Source organism: Triticum dicoccoides, chromosome 5A (genome assembly GCF_002162155.2).
Source record: "Triticum dicoccoides isolate Atlit2015 ecotype Zavitan chromosome 5A, WEW_v2.0, whole genome shotgun sequence".
NCBI lineage: Eukaryota > Viridiplantae > Streptophyta > Magnoliopsida > Poales > Poaceae > Triticum > Triticum dicoccoides.
The window spans coordinates 179,597,652-179,618,726 of record NC_041388.1 but is presented as its reverse complement, the minus strand read 5'-3'; the positions used below and the strand labels follow the sequence as shown (position 1 = coordinate 179,618,726).

Genomic DNA, 21,075 nt, shown 5'->3' with positions numbered 1-21,075 from the left:
CATTTTATTAGTTAAATACTTGAACAAAATTTAGCACAAATTTCAAAGGAGACCAATAAACTAGGACGTTTGTCAGGCGTAGCAAAAGAAAAACTTGCCACGAAAACTTGTGCAACGAACCGAGAGCGAGACTTCACGGTTGACCATCCGTTGACACCTCATAGTAACACAACCCTGCTTTGGGAAGTGTCATCTACTTAAAAAGATGCAAGTAGAATAAGGAAAGCGATATGATTTGTCATATTAGAGCAACATCTATATCATATTGACCGTCGCTAGCATATGCAAAAATGCTCAGGCCTTGAAACTTGTCATGACAACAGTACACAGAGGCTACAACAGGGAACAGGCTACAGGAGATCATCGACTGATGATGGATAACTACAAATAGGCAGACATTCATCATGAGAATGAAATTACATTTCTCAAACAGATGTTCTCGGGACAGACAGAGGCGGGATTTCTACAGGCAAGTGAATCATCATCAAAAAAAAAAGGAAGAGCTATCACTGTACAAATTTCAAAAGCAGGTTCGGCCTTCGCTCTCCATCAGAAACCCGGATCATCTTTAAATGATGCCCTGGGCAGTAGAAGAGTCATTTCCAATTTCACAAGAACCCTTTCCAAACACCTCTTCTATCACATTGTTTGTCGAAAGAAATTCGTCTTTCTCCCATACGCTACTGAAACCAATATCCCATGTTTTCGGGTCGCAATGGCCACCAAAGTATCCATGATCTGCAACGCTACCAAAGCCAACATCCCGGTAGTGGTCTCCAGCAATATCAGTGGGTGTGCCATCCATGGTACAAACATGCGGAGCCTCAAATGATGTGCATGAGTCGTCTTGAGCATCTGTGTCAAAGATGGTTGCCTCCTGGTTATTGTCCACAAGGGACACCATGACATTCCCCTCCACGCAGCAATTTTCTTGCCTGTGACCACAACAGTCAAACTCATCCTCCTCACCAGACTCTTCATGCATATTTCCCTGGAGGGGAACTTGATTGCATGCACCATCATCTTGATCAGTAAGAGACTCGAGCAGCAAATCCTCACCAGCCCTTTCTGTCACAGCAAATTCATCATCATCTCTTCCCTCCCATTCATCATTATCACTGTCAACATTCATTGGATCCAACCTATTCTGCTCAGCCCTCTTCCTCAACATGAAAACATTGAAATAGTAGCTCACTAACTCTTTGTTAGTCTTCAATGGGAAGGCAAGCAGAAGTTCATCCCAGAAGTTCCTTCCAAGAGAGGCAGGGTTTAATGATACCACATCCTGGAACAAATGCTCTTCATCTTCAGTCCATTTCAAGGCCACCTCCTCTCCCATGTCAAAGAATCCTAACTCTTTGAAGGTGTTCAGACCAAGGGCAGTCATTAGTCTTTCTCTTGCTTCCTTCACATGCTTCCTCACGCACGCAATCGAACCTTCATCAACACAACTGCAATCTGTCTTACAGCAAACGGGTTTCAGCACTGAAGGTACCTCAACAGAACCAGGCATTGGAATGACAGAGTTCCTAATCCACTTGTCACTCTCGGCTTCCTTTATATCACATATGTGAGAAGATGATGACACATCAGCATTACCATCAACTGAGCTCCTACAATCACCAGATGCACACTCTGGCAACTCAGCCTGATAATTTGGCCCAATTGGAACAGTTTTCCTTGTAGGGCAAAGGCTAACAGACGAGTAAATGTCTTCCCTTTGACAATAACTTGCAGATCGCAGGTAATCTTCAACATAAGTTTGGGCTAGTGAAAAATTAACAGGTGGATCTACACCTTCATCCTCACTTTCCTCACTACCGTATGCTGGCAGATCGGAGATTCTCTCCCATGTCCTGTATGATCCATACTCTGGAACATTTATGTCAGCATCTGCTGCATTATCTTTCTCAGATACAGCTGAAATGGAGAAAATATGAGCCCAATCAGCACTTTGGTTTTATAGAAACACATGGCAGTAATGGACATCCACACGCAACAGGGAAATTAAACCTCTACACAAAGATGGCCAAAATACCCGCCATACTATCTCAATCATGCATAACAAGGTCACGTAGGGGTGATGGATAGATTTAATAGAACCCTTTGGGGAAACTAGTCCTCATGGCGGGAAGTGTCAAGTGTATGGAAGCAAAGTGTAAAGTGTAGAAAAGCGAAGTATCAAAAGTTTTTGTAAATGATAGAGTAAGAACTTCCATAAAAGGTTGCGAATTAACATGTCTTACTTTGCTCTTCCTGCTTCATCCGTTTGCAGTCCAACATGTCTGTGAAACCACTAGAGGCAGGTCTCTTATGATGATCGACTGTCACTTCTTTAACAGCACTGGCAGTATTAACTAGACAAGCTGTGGTATTCCATTCTGAAATTCCAAAATTAGGACCAACTCTTCATCAGATTGGTCAGTTTACATTCATTTGACAAACTTTAATTGCACACAACCTAGCACAAGAATCTAGGCATGCTTGTACAAGGCGAAGGGAAATGGCAGTCGTTACCTGTTGCAATATGGTATTTCTCAGGAAGGAAGTTTGAGCGCCCATCATCGGTTCCCCTCAGATTGCCACACGCAAGCTGCTCGGAGTGGTGCCTCACATAAACCTCACTATTTTCTTGATGCAACATAATGCTCCTGAGGAAGAGAACTCTTCCATTAGATAACAAAATGATGGCAAATAGATACAATTATATTGCACCGGGTGATCACTGCACAGGACTAGAACGATAGCTACACATCTTGAAGAGGAAACGTATTGTGTTACTTATACAAATTGCAAATGAACATCCAAGTTGAACACTACCGCCAACCACACTGATGTACAAACCTTCAAGTGCACATCACCAAACTAGGGTGCACAAATCGATTGCATCTCATGTTTTCAACCAAGTGCATAACATTGTTTCCGCACATGCAACGTTCTCCCACTAAACTATAGAAGGTGCAACACATGTAGAAGTTTATTCAATTATATTTGTATGGGCAATCACAGGCAGTATACACGGCCGTGATCTCCCTATGAGAATTTGGAAGCAAGCTCCACGCGACATCCATGGAACATGGATCAATCGGTCAATTCAAATCAGGTTTGGCTACCCTATTAAAGTCAAAATCAAATTCACCGCATGAAAAATAAGTCAAAATTAAATTCGCCGCATGAAAAATAAGTCAAATTAAATTAAGGTCCCGCTGAATCCAAGCCAGGTCGATTTTAGATCTATCTTTCTCGAATATAAGAAATCAAAAATCAAGAAAGGGGAGGGGTACTTACTGGCGATGAGGGGTCGACGGAGGGTTGGACGGGAGGGAAACGACGAAACCCTAGCAAACAAATCGCGCAAATTCGATGAAAAGAACCGCAATAATAGGATCTCAGAGCCACCAATCAACCACAGACCAGCCTCCCCTGGAGAAATTCCGCCTCAATCGAGCCAATCGGTACCCGATTTCAGCGCCTCGAAACCCTAATCTCGCGAACACACAGAATCAACGATACGGGGCGAAATCGGCACCGATAGAGAGGCCTCGGCGAGGGAGGACCGGATCTGGTGTCGAATTGAGGATTCGGGGAGGAGAGTTAGATGAATCGAGATCAGATCGAGGGGTGAGGAGGGGAAAGAGGGGAAATTTGGGGGAAAAGAGTTTGGTCCACGGCCCGTGTCCTTTTTGGTATTATTTATGGGAAAGACCGGCGAATACAATAAAGTAAAGAAATTATTGGTACGAGAGTTTTTGGGCTCTCGGTTCGGGCCACAGAAATAGACGAGACCCAAACTATCGGTAAGGCCCGTTCTTTCTGCTTTTCTATTTGAGCCATACACCGCCAGGGCTATCGGTAAGGCCCGGACCTTCTCCTAGTCCGCGCTGTTACCGGAAAATCCTATACGCCGCTCGCTGCGTCGTATTGTCGACGCTTCGCACAGGGGCTGCGCGAGCGAACGACGCAGTGGGCCGGCCCAACTTCTAGCGATGCTTTTTTCTTCTTCTTTTCGTTTTTATTGTTTCTGTTTCTTATTTTTTTTCTATTTGTTTTCTTTCTTTGGTTTGTTATTTCATTTTCTTTTTATTTTCTCCTCTTTTTCAAAAATATTCAAATTTTGTTTGTATTTCCATAAAATGTTCAGTTTTCAAAAGAAATGTTCTCAAAATTCAAAAATTGTTCTCGTAACACAAAAAAGTTCAAAACTTTTGAAATTCATATAATGGACCAGATTTCAATTTTTTTGTTCACCTTTCCAAAAAACATTCGCGCTTCCAAATTTGTTCAGGATTTTTCAAATTTGTTCTCCATTTTAAAATTTGTTCTCAATATTCAAATAATGATCGTGCTTTAAGAAATTGTTTGCGCTTCCAAATTTGTTCTCTGTTTCAAAATTTGTTCCCAAGATTAAAAAAATAATGCTTTAAAAAATTGTCCGCGCTTCCAAATTTGTTCTCCGTTTCAAAATTTGTTCTCAAGAATCAAAAAATGTTTGTGCATTAAAAATGTTCATGTTCAAATTTTGTTCCTAATTTCAAAATTTTGTTCTCTAAATTCAAAAAAATATTCAAGAATTTAAATCACAATTTTGAAAAATGTTCTCGTTTTCAATTTTGTTCCTTTCTTCACAACTGTTTGAGGTTCCCAAAAGATGTTCGTGTTTTCAAAAAAAATCCAGTTTTCAAATTTTGTACACAATTTCAAAAAAAAATCTTTTGTAATAAATACTCACAAATTCAAAAAAGTATGCGCTTTTAGAAGTACTTAATTTATGAAAAATGTGCGGTTATAAAATTTCTTTCAGCTTCTGAAAAAATGTTCCCATATTCAGAAAAGTACTTAGTTTTGTGAAGTGATATTTTAAGTTTTGTCGCTACTGTTAGTTTCTTTTAGGTTTGCGCTGCCAATTTAGCATTTAAACTAGCTAGGCATAGTGGCTAGCTCGGCGCATATATCAATTGGATGACACGGGTTCGATTCCCACCCGATGCAATCCTTTTTGCGAATTTTTACCTCACGAACGTCGCGCTCCCGCGAGATGGGCCGGCCCAGGTGAGCAACTCATGTGCGAAGTGTCGACTTCTTGCCGCAACAAGCGGCGTATAGGAGGTCCCGCTGTTAGCGTCGATTAAGGATGCTGACGCTTGCAGAGACGCGCAGCGGGCCTCCTCATTTGTTCTTTTTTCTTTCTGTTAGAAACTGCAAATAAGGTAGGCAGCTGGAAGCTGACTACTTCGTCGGCCTGCTGTAAATGCCACGCTGAATCTGACACTTGGCGACACTCTTTTTTTGACTGCCGTATGGCCCGGTGTGTATGGGCTTTAGGAGACGAGGAGGTGCTAGAACATGTAATCTCCAATAGAACAGAGGATGCGCCTTTGTGGTTGTTCGACGCAATGAATGAAAATGATCTTGCAAATGTTTTGATCACCATGTGGGCGATTTGTGGGCGCGGAGGCGAGCGATTCATGACAACGAATTTGAGAGTCCTTTCTCAACTATGTGTTTTATTACGAGGTACCTACAGGATCTGGAGATTGCTCAAGGGAGGAAAAAGCTTACCACCAATATTGTTTCTAGTGCTCGGTGATAACCCACAAGTATAGGGGATCGCAACAGTTTTCGAGGATAGAGTATTCAACCCAAATTTATTGATTCGACACAAGGGGAGTCAAAAAATATTCTCAAGTATTAGCAGATGAGTTGTCAATTCAACCATACCTAGAAACTTAATATCTGCAGCAAGGTATTTAGTAGCAAAGTAATTTGATAGCAGTGGTAACGATAGCAAAAGTAACGGTAGCAAAAGTGATATTTTTGGGTTTTATAGTGATTGCAACAGTAGCAGCGAAAAAGTAAATAAGAGAAGAACAATATATGAAAAGCTCGTAGGCAATGGATCGATGATGGAGAATTATGCCGGATGCGATCGATCATGTAACAGTCATAACCTAGGGTGACACAGAACTAGGTCAAGTTCATCAATGTAATGTAGGCATGTATTCCGAATATAGTCATACGTGCTTACAGAAAAGAACTTGCATGACATATTTTGTCCTACCCTCCCGTGGTAGCGGGGTCCTATTGGAAACTAAAGGATATTAAGCCTCATTTTAATAGAGTACCGGACCAAAGCATTAACACATAATGAATACATGAACTCCTCAAACTACGATCATCACCGGGAGTGGTCCCGATTATTGTCACTTCGAGGTTGTCGGATCATAACACATAGTAAGTGACTATAGACTTGCAAGATAGGATCAAGAACTCTCATATATTGATGAAAACATAATAGGTTCAGATCTGAAATCATGGCACTCGGGCCCTAGTGACAAGCATTAAGCATAGCAAAGTCATAGCAAGATCAATCTCAGAACATAATGGATACTAGGGATCAAACCATAACAAAACTAACTTGATTACATGATAAATCTCATCCAACCCATCACCGTCCAACAAGTCTACGATGGAATTACTCATGCACGGCAGTGAGCATTATAAAATTGGTGATGGAGGAAGGTTGATGATGGCGATGGCGACGGATTCCCCTCTCCGGAGACCCGAACGGACTCCAGATCAGCCCTCCCGAGAGAGTTTAGGGCTTGGCGGCGGCTCCGTGTCATAAAACACGATGAATCCTTCTCTCTGATATTTGTTCTCCCCGAAAGTGAATATATGGAGTCAAGGTTGAGGTCGGTGGAGCGTCAGGGGGGCCACGAGGCAGGGGGCGCGCCCAGGGGGCAGGCGCGCCCCCACCCTCGTGGACAGGTGGAGGCCCCTCTGACGTGGATTCTTCTTCCAGTAATTTTTATATATTCCAAAATAATTCTCAATTGATTTTCAGGTCATTCCGAGAACTTTTATTTCTGCACAAAAATAACACCATGGAAATTCTGCTGAAAACAGCGTCAGTCCGGGTTAGTTCCATTCAAATCATGCAAGTTAGAGTCCAAAACAAGGGCAAAAGTGTTTGGAAAAGTAGATACGACGGAGACGTATCAACTCCCCCAAGCTTAAACCTTTGCTTGTCCTCAAGCAATTCAGTTGATAAACTGAAAGTGATAAAGAAAAACTTTTACAAACTCTGTTTGCTCTTGTTGTTGTAAATATGTAAATCCAGCATTCAAGTTTTCAGCAAAGATTATGAACTAACCATATTCACAATAACACTTAGGTCTCATATTTACTCACATCAATGGCATAATCAACTAGCGAGCAATAATAATAAATCTCGGATGACAACACTTTCTCAAAACAATCATGATATGATATAATAAGATGGTATCTCGCTAGCCCTTTCCGAGACCGCAAAACATAAATGCGGAGCACCTTTAAAGATCAAGGACTAACTAGACATTGTAATTCATGGTAAAAGAGATCCAGTCAAGTTATATTCAATGTAAACTAACAGTAATGAATGCAAATGACAGCGATGCTCTCCAACTGGTGATTTTTAATAAGAGGATGATGAATCAACATAAAAGTAAATGGATAGGCCCTTCGCAGAGGGATGGAGGGATTTGTAGAGGTGCAAGAGCTCGGTTTTGAAATAGATATGAACAATATTTTGAGCGGTATACTTTCATTGTCAACATAACAACCGAGAGATCTCGATATCTTCCATGCTACACACATTATAGGCGGTTCCCAAACATAATGGTAAAGTTTATACTCCCCCTCCACCAACAAGCATCAATCCCTCAAAACAATGAGTGCCTCCAACTAACAAGAGTCCTAGGGGAGTTTTGTTTGCAGTTATTTTGATTTGATTTGCATAAAGCATGGGACTGGGCATCCCTGTGACCAACCCTTTTCTTGTGAGTGGGGAGCGGAGTCCACTCCTCTTGAGAATAACCCACCTAACATGGAAGATACAGACAACCCTAGTTAATACATGAGCTATTCGAGTATACAAAACAGAATGTTTATTTGAAGGTTTAGAGTTTGGCACATACAAATTTACTTGGAACGGCAGGTAGATACCGTATATAGGTAGGTATGGTGGACTCATATGGAATAAATTTGGGGTTTATGGAATTGGATGCACAAGCAGCATTCCCGCTTAGTACAAGTGAAGGCTAGAAAAAGACTGGAAAGCGACCAGCTAGAGAGTGACAACATTCATGAACATGCATTAAAATTAATCAACACCGAATGCAAGCATGAGTAGGATATAATGCACCATGAAAATAAATATCGTAGAGGTTATGTTGATTTTGTTTCAACTACATGTGTGAACATGTGCCAAGTCAAGCCACTCGAATTGTTCAAAAGAGGATACCACCCTATCATACCACATCACAACTATTTTAATAGCATGTTGGAACGCAATGTAAACCATTATAAGCTCCTAGCTAATTAAGCATGGCATAAGCAACCATAATCTCTAATTGTCATTGCAAACATGTTTATTCATAATAGGATGAATCAGGAACGATGAACTGATCATATTTACAAAAACAAGAGAGGTCGAGTTCATACCAGCTTTTCTCATCGCAATAAGTTCATCATATAATCATCATTATTGCCTTTCACTTGCACGACCGAACGATGTGGATAATAATAATAGTGCATGTGCATTGAACTAAGCTGGAATCTGCAAGCATTCAATTCAAGAGAGAAGACAAGGTAATATGGGCTCTTTGTTAGATCAACAATAATGCATATAAGAGCCACTCAACATTCTCATCATGGTCTTCTCCTCTCGACCCCCAAAGAAAAGAAACAAAACTATTTACACAGGAAAGCTCCCAACAAGCAAAAGAAGAACATGAAATCTTCTGGGGTTTTCTTTTTAATTACTACCACTACAGGCATGGAAAGTAACTAGCTAAAAAGCTACTACTAAACTTTTCTTAAGGTTTATCAAACACACAAGAAGAAAGCATAAAAAGGGAAAATAAACAAGCATGGATGATACAATGAAAAAGTATGAGCACTGACGACTAGCATGAGTGTGTGAACATAAATGTAATGTCGGTGAGAAATACATACTCCCCCAAGCTTAGGCTTTTGGCCTAAGTTGGTCTATGGCCACGGCTGGCCTGGCGGATATCCAAAGTTGTAGCTGGGGTCGTACTGAGATGCAGCGGCAATTGCCTGATGAGTTGTAGCTTGGAGGCGAGCTGTCTCCGCCCTCCTCTCATACTCGGTCGCCTCCTCCCTGGTTATAACATATCTCCCCCTTGCCTAAAAGTCAAAGAAAGTAGGAGCAGGAAGAGCGACGTGATAGGTGCGTCGTCTGTCAAAGATTAGTCGGTACTGGAGGAACTTATCGTTCCTCTCAACAAACTGATGACGAACCATAGCATCATAATCTAGATAAAAGGGGGCAACTCAATATCATCTCCATGTATGGGTATCTCAAGAAAGTTAGCTATACGAGTTGCATAAATTACACCAAAGAAATCTCCATGAATACGATTATTATGCAACCTACGTGCAACTATAGCCCCCAAGTTGTATTGTTTATCTCCTAAAACAGCGCTCCTGAGAACGCTAAGATCAGGTACACACATGTGACATGCTTCATCTTTACCATTTATGCACCTTCCTATGAAGAGAGCAAAATAATGTATAGCAGGAAAATGAATGCTCCCTATGGTAGCTTGTGTTACATCTCTAGATTCCCTCACAGTTATACTAGCAAGAAAATCTCTAAATTCAGATTTGCGAGGTTCACTAACATCACCCCACTGAGGGAGTTTACAAGGAGTGTTAAAATCTTCTAAGTCCACGGTATAAGATTTATCATAAAGATCAAACAGGACAATTTGAGAATTGCGTGATGATGAGAATTTAAACCATCTCATAAATGAATCAGTTAAATAGAGGTATTGACGGCACTTATCTGCCTCGAAGCTCTCCAGATCAGCATTACACACATGTGCATCAAATTCCTCTTTAATTCCTGCTTGGATCATGAAGTCCTTTGACGGCCATTCGCAAGGTCGCACTTGAGCGTCTCTTGGTGGTTCCTCGTCCGCATTGCGTATTGCGGGCCTGGGTCCTTGCTTCCTTGAAGAACCACCTTGGTACATTTTCCTAAACATATTCTTCCTCTAAAAAATTCTGAAATTTTTAGTAACTTCAAAATAAAAGTGAACCAAACTCAAAAAAAATGACAGCAACTACTCCTACAAGTGCCTAGAGGCAATATCATGCATCAAAACTACTTTTGACCACATAAATTTGACATACAAGCTCAAGAACAGGGTCACCTAAGCAACAAAAATTTGCAATAAATAAAGCACTAGAACAAAAACTAATTGGACCATTGGAGGAGTCACATACCAAAGAACAATCCCCCAAAGCAGTTTTATGAATGGAGCTTTGAGCTAGGAGATCGAAAATAGTAGCAAGATGAGCTTGGACTCGGGTTTGAGCTGGTTGGTGATTTTTGTGGGAGGAAGAAAGAGTGTGTGGTAGCTGGAATAAGTGGAGGGATCCACCATGGGCCCACGAGGCAGGGGGCGCGCCCAGGGGGGTGGGCGTGCCCTGGACCCTCGTGGCTAGGTGCTTGCTCCCCCTGCTGTGTTCTTAGTGCCAGATATTCTCAAATATTCCAGAAAAAATCATATTTAAATTTCAGGGCATTTGGAGAACTTTTATTTTCGGGGTTTTTTAATGCATGGATAATTCGGGAAACAGACATAAAAATACTATTTTTGCTTTATTTAATATAAATAATAGAAAGTAAAAAGAGGGTACAAAGAGTTGTGTTTTCTAACTTCATCCATCTCATGCTCATCAAAAGGAATCCACTAACAAGGTTGATCAGGTCTTGTTAACAAACTCATTTCGAGTAACATGAAACTGGAGAAATTTCGAATAACACTATGTTACCTCAATGGGGATATGCACATCCCCAATAATAAGAATATCATATTTCTTCTTGACAATAGGAAGAGGAAATTCAAAACCTCCAATAGTAATTGTTGAAAAATTTCCAATAGAATTGATACTGTGGACTTGAGGTTGTTTCCTCGAAAAGTGTACCGTATGCTCATTACCATTGACATGAAAAGTGACATTGCCTTTGGTGCAATCAATAACAGCCCCTGCAGTATTCAAAAAGGGTCTTCCAAGAATAATAGACATACTATCATCCTCGGGAATATCAATAATAACAAAGTCCGTCAAAATAGTAACGTTTGCAACCACAACAGACACATCTTCACAAATACCGACAGGTATAGCAGTTGATTTGTCAGCCATTTGCAAAGATATTTCAGTAGGTGTCAACTTATTCAAATCAAGTCTACTATATAAAGAGAGAGGCATAACACTAACACCGGCTCCAAGATCACATAAAGCAATTTTAACATAGTATCTTTAAATGGAGCATGGTATAGTTGGTACTCCTCGATCTCCAAGTTTCTTTGGTATTCCACCCTTAAAAGTATAATTAGCAAGCATGGTGGAAATTTCAGCTTCCGGTATCTTTCTTTTATTAGTAACAATATTCTTCATATACTTAGCATAAGGATTCATTTTAAGCATATCAGTCAAACGCATACGTAAAAAGATAGGTCTAATCATTTTAGCAAAGCGCTCAAAATCCTCATCATCCTTTTTCTTGGATGGTTTAGGAGGAAAAGGCATGGGTTTTTGAACCCATGGTTCTCTTTCTTTACCGTGCTTCCTAGCAACAAAATCTATCTTATCATAACGTTGATTCTTCGATTGTGGGTTATCAAGATCAACATCAGGTTCAATCTCTACATCATTATTATTTCTAGGTTGAGCATCAACATAAACATCATCATTAACATTATCACTAGGTTCATGTTCATTACCAGATTGTGTTTCAGCATCGGAAATAGAAATATCATTGGGATTCTCAGGTGTGTCAATAACAGGTTCACTAGAAGCATGCAAAGTCCTATCATTTTTCTTTCTATTCATTTTAGAAGGACTTGGTACATCTACATTAGCTCTCTGAGAATCTTGCTCAATTCTCTTAGGGTGGCCTTCAGGATACAAAGGTTCCTAAGTCACTTTACCTCCTCTAGTTGCAACTCTAACAACAAAGTCATTATTCTTACTATTCAATTCATTGAGCAAATCATTCTAAGCTTTAAGCACTTGTTCTACTTGAGTGGTAACCATAGAAGCATGTTTACTAATAAGTTTAAGTTCACCTTTAACATTAGCCATATGATCACTCAAGTGTTCAATGATGTAAGCATTGTGTTTCAATTGTCTACCAACATAAGCATTAAAATTTTCTTGTTTAACAATAAAATTATCAAACTCATCTAAGCATTGGCTAGCAGACTTATTACGAGGAATATCACCTTCATCAAATCTATAGAGAGAATTTACCTTTAGTACCTTTGTCGGGTTATCAAGACCGTGTGTTTCTTCAATAGGCGGTAAATTAAGACCATGTATTTCTTCAACAGGAGGTAAATTCTTAACATCCTCAGCTTTAATACCTTTTTCTTTCATAGATTTCTTTGCCTCTTGCATATCTTCAGGACTGAGAAATAGAATACCCCTTTTCTTCGGAGTTGGCTTAGGAGTTGGTTCAGGAAGTGTCCAATTATTTCCATTAGTCAACATATTATTAAATAGAATTTTATCTTGATCAACTATTCTTTCCCTGAAAACACAACCAGCACTACTATCCAGGTGATCTGTGGAAGCATCGGTTAGTCCATTATAAAAGATATCAAGTATTTCATTTTTCTTGAGAGGATGATCAGGCAAAGCATTAAGTAATTGAAGAAGCCTCCCCCAAGCTTGTGGGAGACTTTCTTCTTCAACTTGCACAAAATTATATATTTCCCTTAAAGCATCTTGTTTCTTATGAGCAAGAAAATATTTAGCAGAGAAGTAATAAATCATATCCTGGGGACTACGCAGACAACCAGGATCAAGAGAATTAAACCATATCTTAGCATCACCCTTTAATGAGAACGGAAATAATTTAAGAATATAATAGTAGCGAGTTTTCTCATCATTAGTAAACGGGGTAGCTATATCATTTAATTTAGTAAGATGTGCCACAACAGTTTCAGATTCATAGCCATAGAAAGGATCAGATTCAACCAAAGTAATTTACTCAGGATCAACAGAGAAATCATAATCCTTATCAGTAATAAAGATAGGTGAAGTAGCATAAGCAGGATCATATTTCATTCTAGCATTCAGAGATTTTTGTTTCAGCTTAGCTAATAGTTTCTTAAGATCACTCCTATCATTGCAGGCAAGAAAGTCTCTAGCAGTTTCTTCATCCATAACATAACCCTCGGGAACAACCGACAATTCATATCTAGGGGGAGAATCTTCATCATCACTTTCATCAATATTATCAGTTTCAATAATTTCATTCTCTCTAGCCCTAGCAAGTTGTTTATCAAGAAATTCACCAAGTGGCACAGTAGTATCAAGCATAGAAGTAGTTTCATCATAAGCATCATGCATAGCAAAAGTGGCATCATCAATAACATGTGACGTATCAGAATTAATAGCAGAAGCAGGTTTAGGTGTCACAAGTTTACTCAAAACAGAAGGTGAATCAAGTACAGAGCTAGATGGCAGTTCCTTACCTCCCCTCGTAGTTGAGGGAAAAATCTTGGTTCTTTGATCTTTCAAGTTCTTCATAGTGATCAGCAGATATAAATCCCAAGTGACTCGAAGAATAGAGCTATGCTCCCCGGCAACGGCGCTAGAAAATAGTCTTGATAACCCACCAGTATACGGGATCACAATAGTTTTCAAGGGTAGAGTATTCAACCCAAATTTATTGATTCGACACAAGGGGAGCCAAAGAATATTCTCAAGTATTAGCAGCTGAGTTGTCAATTCAACCACACCTGGAAACTTAATATCTGCAGCAAGGTATTTAGTAGCAAAGTAATATGATAGTAGTGGTAATGATAGCAAAAGTAATGGTAGCAAAAGCAATATTTTTGGGTTTTATAGTGATTGTAACAGTAGCAACGAAAAAGTCAATAAGTGAAGAACAATATATGAAAAGCTCGTAGGCAATGGATCGGTGATGGAGAATTATGCCGGATGCGATCGATCATGTAACAATCATAACCTAGGGTGACACAGAACTAGCTCCAGTTTATCAATGTAATGTAGGCATGTATTCCGAATATAGTCATACGTGCTTATAGAAAAGAACTTGCATGACATCTTTTGTCCTACCATCCCGTGGTAGTGGGGTCCTATTGGAAACTAAGGGATATTAAGGCCTCCTTTTAATAGAGTACTGGACCAAAGCATTAACACATAGTGAATACATGAACTCCTCAAACTACGGTCATCACCGGGAGTGGTCCCGATTATTTTCACTTCGGGGTTGCCAGATCATAACACATAGTAGGGGACTATAGACTTGCAAGATAGGATCAGGAACTCTCATATATTGATGAAAACATAATAGGTTCAGATCTGAAATCATGGCACTCGGGCCCTAGTGACAAGCATTAAGCATAGCAAAGTCATAGCAACATCAATCTCAGAACATAATGGATACTAGGGATCAAACCCTAACAAAACTAACTCGATTACATGATAAATCTCATCCAACCCATCACCGTCCAGCAAGCCTATGATGGAATTACTCACGCACGACGGTGAGCATCGTGAAATTGGTGATGGAGGAAGGTTGATGATGACGATGGCGCCGGATTCCCCTCTCGGGAGCCCCGAACAGACTCCAGATCGGCCCTCCCGAGAGAGTTTAGGGCTTGGCGGCGGCTCCATGTCGTAAAACGCGAGGAATCCTTCTCTCTGATTTTTCTCTCCCCGAAAGTCAATATATGGAGTCAAGGTTGAGGGCGGTGGAGCATCAGGGGGCCCACGAGGCAGGGGGCGCGCCCAAGGGGCAGGCACGCTCCCACCCTCGTGGACAGGTGGAGGCTCCCCTGACATGGATTCTTGTTCCAGTATTTTTATATATTCCAAAATAATTCTTAGTTGATTTTCAAGTCATTCCGAGAACTTTTATTTCCACACAAAAATAACACCATGGCAATTCTGCTGAAAACAGCGTCAGTCCGGGTTAGTTCCATTCAAATCATGCAAGTTAGGGTCCAACACAAGGGCAAAAGTGTTTGGAAAAGTAGATACGACGGAGACGTATTACTCGGCCCCGATCTATAGTTTGGGTTGCACCGGAGAGAAACCAAGCTATACTCAACGTCAACGGAGGAGTCGATCGGCGGGGCAACTTCGGAGCTGCGGCAGTTATCTATAGGGATAAAGAGGACCCTGTAACACCCACAATGCGGCTATATCTCCCATGTGTCGGGGCACGACTTAGAGGCATAGTCGCATGGTAGTTTTGTCGCAAGAGGGGTAATCTTCACAAATCCCATGTACTGAATAGAAAGGGATAAAGAGTTGGCTTACAATCGCCACTTCACACAATACATAAATAAACCATACATCATCCAAAATACAATCAAAGGTCCGACTATAGAACCAAAATAAAGGAAGACAACCCCAAATGCTAGATCCCCGATCGTCCCAACTGGGCTCCACTACTGATCATCAGGAAACGAAATGTAGTAACGACCCAGATCCTCGTTGAACTCCCACTTGAGTTCGGTAGCATCACCTGCACTGGTATCCTCGGCACCTGCAACTGTTTGGAAGTATCCGTGAGTCACGAGGACTCAGCAATCTCACACCCGCGAGATCAAGACTATTTAAGCTTATGGGTAGGAGAAGGTAATGAGGTGGAGCTGCAGTAAGCACTAAGCATATATGGTGGCTAACATACGCAAATAAGAGCGAGAAGAGAAGCAACACATGGTCGAGAAGCTAGAAGTGATCCTAAAACTACTTATGTTCAAGCATAACACAAGACCGTGTTCACTTCCCAGACTCCGCCGAAAAGAGACCATCACGGCAACACATGCGGTTGATTCATTTAAATTAAGGTAAGTGTCAAGTTCTCTACAACCGGATATTAACAAATTCCCATCTGCCACATAACCGCGAGCACGACTCTCCCAAGTTTATACCCTGTAGGGGTGTCCCAACTTATCCCATCACAAGCTCTCACAGTCAACGAAGGATATTCCTTCTCCCGGGAAGACCCGATCAGTCTTGGAATCCCGGTTACAAGACATTTCAACAATGGTAAAACAAGACCAGCAAAACCGCCCGATGTGCCAACAAATCCCGATAGGAGTCGCATGTATCTCGTTATCAGGGCACACCGGATGGGCCAGACATCGGGTTGGCATAGACCTTAGTTGCCCAGGGGGCACCGGACATCGCCCAGTTTGGACCAACACTCAGAGGAGCACTGGCCCGGGGGTTTAAAATAAAGATGACCCTTGAGTCCGTGGAACCCAAGGGAAAAAGGCTTAGGTGGCAAATGTTAAAACAAAGGTTGGTCCTTGCTGGAGGAGTTTTCTTCAAGGCGAACTGTCAAGGGGTTCCCATAACACCCAACCGTGCAAGGAACACAAAATCAAGGAACATAACACCAGTATGACGGAAACTAGGTCGGCAGGAGTGGAACAAAACACCAGGCAAAAGGCCGAGCCTTCCACCCTTTACCAAGTATATAGATGCATTAAATTAAAAAAAGAGATATTGTGATATCCCAACATATCCATGTTCCAACATGGAACAAACTTCAACTTCACCTACAACTAGCAACGCTATAAGAGGGGCTGAGAAAAAGCGGTAACATAGCCAAACAATGGTTTGCTAGGAAGGTGGGTTAGAGGCTTGACATGGCAATATAGGGAGGCATGATATAACAATTGGTAGGTAGTGCGACATAGCGATAGAACGAACAACTAGCAAAGCAAAGATAGAAGTGATTTCAAGGGTATGGTCATCTTGCCTGCAAAGTTCTCAGAGTTGTCGAAAACTTGATCCTCGTTAGCGTACTCAATAGGATCCTCGATCACGTACTCGTGTCCCAGCTCTATCCAAGGCAAGAACACAAGCAATGAAACAACAATCAATCATGGTGCAATGCACAAGCAACATGATCCAATACATGGCATGATATGCAAGATATGATATGCAATGCATATGCGTGCTCCGGAAGGGAAAGAATGAACAAGGCATCAAATTGGAAAACCAAGCATGCCGCTGGAAAGATGAAATGGTTTTGGTTGAAATCGATATAAAGATCACCAGAAACGGATGCACAGTTTGCAAATGGCAAGAAAAACAAGAATGGCGCAAATCTGCAATTAACAGCATGATAGCACTTAGGATGCAACAAGAAACTAAGCTACTGCACTCCAACATAGCAAAAAAGCATATGGTAGTGATGTACAAGAGATGCTTGACAAAACATGAACATTGAGCTACGGCTAATCACACTAGAACAGGTTCAAACCAGCATGGCAAAAGTGCAAAAGATATCAGCTTCACAGACTTGGTGAAAGTAGTAACATGTCCAAAACAACATCAGGAAGCAATGTTTAGAGCAAGCAAACAACATGCTACCCGAACATATCATGGCAATTAAAGGCGTGGCATGATTCTACTAAATGCATAGAACAAAACTCCCTTAATGAACATGAGCCAAAAAGGCACAGAAGATATGATGGCACCCATGTAAACATAGCAAGTTTTATTAATAGTTTGACTTGGAAGAAAAACTGAGCATGGTATAAACAGAATTATGATAGCAACTTTGTGAGCTCATGCCACTCACCACAAAGAATTGCATGACAACATAAGCATACCAATAGCAAGAAGACATGTTCATGAAGCTAATCATGGCAAGAGAAAGTTCATATGGTACATGCATCACTAGCAACAACCATGGCAATATTGATTAACATGTTAACATTCTGCCAGGAACATTTTATAGCAAAAGTAGAGCAAGCAAAAGACATGCTAGAGCACTCCATAATTTCCAACAGGGGCATAAATGGATAGAGCATAACCACATGTTCAAAACATACTTACTAAAGTATCTCAAAATAAGTATGGATCTCATGGTAGCATCAAGTTTACATGACATCAAAATAACAGCAGGAAAAGACAGCAAAATCCTAAGTCCCTGAAAACAACAACATTGTGGAGCCTACTTTGCATGCTTGTGCTAGTCATCCCATAGATCACAAAAATACAAGACTTGCACCTCTGTAAACATGGCATGATGTAGTTCAAAACACATGTAGACCTCATGCTCATAAGATGCACACATCAAATGCAACAAAAATGACAAATCATCATGATATGATAAGTACCAACTGCTAACATTTTATAGCAGTCTTGCATGGATGAAAATGGCATCATAAAGGACAGTAACATGCATGGAAATGCTACTACCGTGGAGAGCACAACGAGGCGAACATTTTGACATATCATATGCAAGGTTTGGAGCCACGGTCATCGAGATACGACATGATGAAGCAGGCTTGAAAATATTATAGAGGTTCGGGACTTTGGCGATTTTACCCTCCGGATTCCAGATCTAGGGTTCAGGGCGTGGAAATCGAGGTTCATCGGGGAGTCGCCGGACTTGGCCGGAGAGGAGGAAGGAGACCGGAGAGGCGGCCGGAGACATCGGATCCGGCGAGGACGGTGGCGGGGCAGCGCCTGCGAGGCACCGGGGGCTTCACACGGGCACGCGGCGGCAGGGTCGGCGAAGGGCGGCGAGGTTGGCAAAGGGCGGTGGGGTCACCGGCGCGGGGAGGTGGCGGGGAGCGCGTGGCGACGACGACCGGGCAATGGGCTTGGCGGGCCTCCCTCGGGCCCGCGCGGGCCGGCGGCGCCATGTTGCAGGCAGCGATAGGCGCGGGGCGGCAGCGTGAACTGTCAGCGGGATCCGGACGTGTTAGGCGGCGGCGGGGAGAATTTTAGGGTTTGGACTGCGAGATTTTGGAGGGGTGCACATATTTATAGGTAGAGGGAGTTTGAGTGTCCAAATGAGGTGCGATTTTCGCCCACACGATCGTGATCCGATGATGAAGAATATGGAGATGGTTTAGATGGCTTATTGAGCTGTTTTGGAGGGGTGTTGGGCTGCAACACACAAGGGGCTTTTGTGGTTACCCGATTAACCGTTGGAGCATCAAACGGCCTCCAAATGGAACGAAATTTCACAAGCGGTCTACCGGTGATGTATGAAGGCCACTTGACAAATCTCGACCCACTCCGAGAATGTTTAACTCCCGCTCACGAAAAGAGACAAGGAGGGGTAAGCCGGGTGCATGTGGGAGTGTCGGATTGCGAAACAGACAACAGGGAAAATGCTCGGATGCATGAGACGAACACGAATGCAAATGCGATGTACATGATGACATGATATGAAATGCATGAATGAACAAAATGCAAAAATAAAGACAAAACCCAACCACGAAGGGAATGTCATAACTTAAAGCCAAAAATGGCAAGAGTCAGAGTTACAAATATGTCAAGTTACATCCGGGGTGTTACAACACTCCACCACTACAAGAGGATCTCGTCCCGAGATCTAGGACTGAAAGAACTTCAGATATTCGGAACAGAGGTGATCCTCGCACTCCCAGGTGGCTTCTCGATCGGAATGGTGTGACCACTTCACTTTCAGGAATTTGATTGACTTGTTGCGAGTCTTGCGCTCGGTTTCTTGAAGAATAGCAACGGGATGCTCATGATATGACAAATATTCTTGGAGATCAATCTCTTTGAAGTTGATAGTGCGCTCAGGAGTCTTGAAGCACTTGCGAAGCTGTGGCACATGAAACACATCATGCACATGTGCGAAGTTCGACGGAAGCTCAAGTTGATAGGCGAGGTCGCCTCTTTTGCCAATGATCTTGAAAGGACCCACGTATCTAGGGGCAAGCTTCCTTTTGATACCGAAGCGACGAGTACCTTTCATTGGAGAGACGCGGAGGTAGACATGGTCTACGATCTCGAAAGCCAAGTCACGGTGCTTACTATCATAGTAACTCTTCTGGCGCGATTGCGCGGCTTTCAGATTTTCATGGATGACTTTACACATTTCTTTAGCTTCTGTGATTAAGTCGTTGCCAAGAAGTTGGCGTTCACCAGTCTCTGACCAATTGAGAGGATTACGACACTTTCTGCCATAGAGAATTTCGAATGGGGCCTTGCCCGAACTCGTTTGGAAGCTGTTGTTGTAGGAGAACTTGGCATATGGAAGACAATCTTCCCACTTCATACCGAAGGAGATGACACAAGCCCTGAGCATATCTTCAAGGATTTGATTGACTCGCTCGACTTGTCCACTAGTTTGAGGATGGAAAGCCGTGCTGAAGCGAATGTTGGTGGCCATGGCCTTCTGGAAGGAGTCCCAGAACTTGGAGGTGAAAATGCTTCCATGATCTGAAGATATCAATTGTGGAATGCCGTGCAAAGAGACAATCCTGGAGGTGTATAGCTCTGCCAACTGAGCTGCTGTGATAGATTCTTTGATTGGAAGGAAATGAGCCACTTTAGTAAGCTTGTCGATGACAGTGAAGATAACATCATTCCCACGCTTGTACTTGGGAAATCCAGTCACGAAGTCCATTTCAATATGGTCAATCTTCCATTCTGGAATAGCAAGAGGTTGGAGGACACCAGCTGGTCGTTGGTGTTCTGCTTTCACTCTTTGGCAGACATCACATTCATTCATGAATTGAGCAATTTCTCGCTTCATTCGAGTCCATCAATACGACTGCTTGAGGTCATGGTACATCTTCGTACTTCCAGGATGAATGGATAGAAGGGAATTGTGCGCCTCATTCATAATGATCTTCCTTAGATCACCTTTGGGAACCACAATTCGGTCCTCGAAGAATAGAGTGTCTTTGTCATCAATGCGATAACACTTGTATTTGGGTTGGCTCTTGGCAATCCCATGTTTCACCTTCTTCACCATGGTATCCAGAAGTTGTGCCTCACGAATTTGATCTTCCAAAGTAGGAGAGACTAGGAGGTTGGCAAGAAAGCCTTGAGGAACAACTTGGAGGTTCAGTTTGCGGAAAGCTTCACAAAGGTCCGGTTAGAAGGGCTTGAGAATTAAGCTGTTGCAGTAAGCCTTCCTGCTCAAAGCATATGCAATGACATTGGCCTTGCCTGGAGTATATTCAATACTCGGATTGTATTCCTGAATCATTTTGACCCATCGAGTCTGCC

At 42.0% G+C, this 21,075-nt stretch overlaps 1 protein-coding gene across 1 annotated transcript; it reads right to left on the bottom strand.

Moving 5' to 3' along the window:
• Positions 1-243: 243 nt before the first annotated feature.
• Positions 244-3,688, bottom strand: LOC119300673. Its single transcript, XM_037577578.1, has 4 exons — positions 3,289-3,688; positions 2,518-2,651; positions 2,247-2,381; positions 244-1,920 (listed from the first exon to the last, which is right to left on the bottom strand). Exons 2-4 carry the CDS (start codon positions 2,642-2,644, stop codon positions 569-571), a joined length of 1,614 nt encoding a protein of 537 aa, XP_037433475.1. The 5' UTR covers positions 2,645-2,651; positions 3,289-3,688; the 3' UTR covers positions 244-568.
• Positions 3,689-21,075: the final 17,387 nt, after the last annotated feature.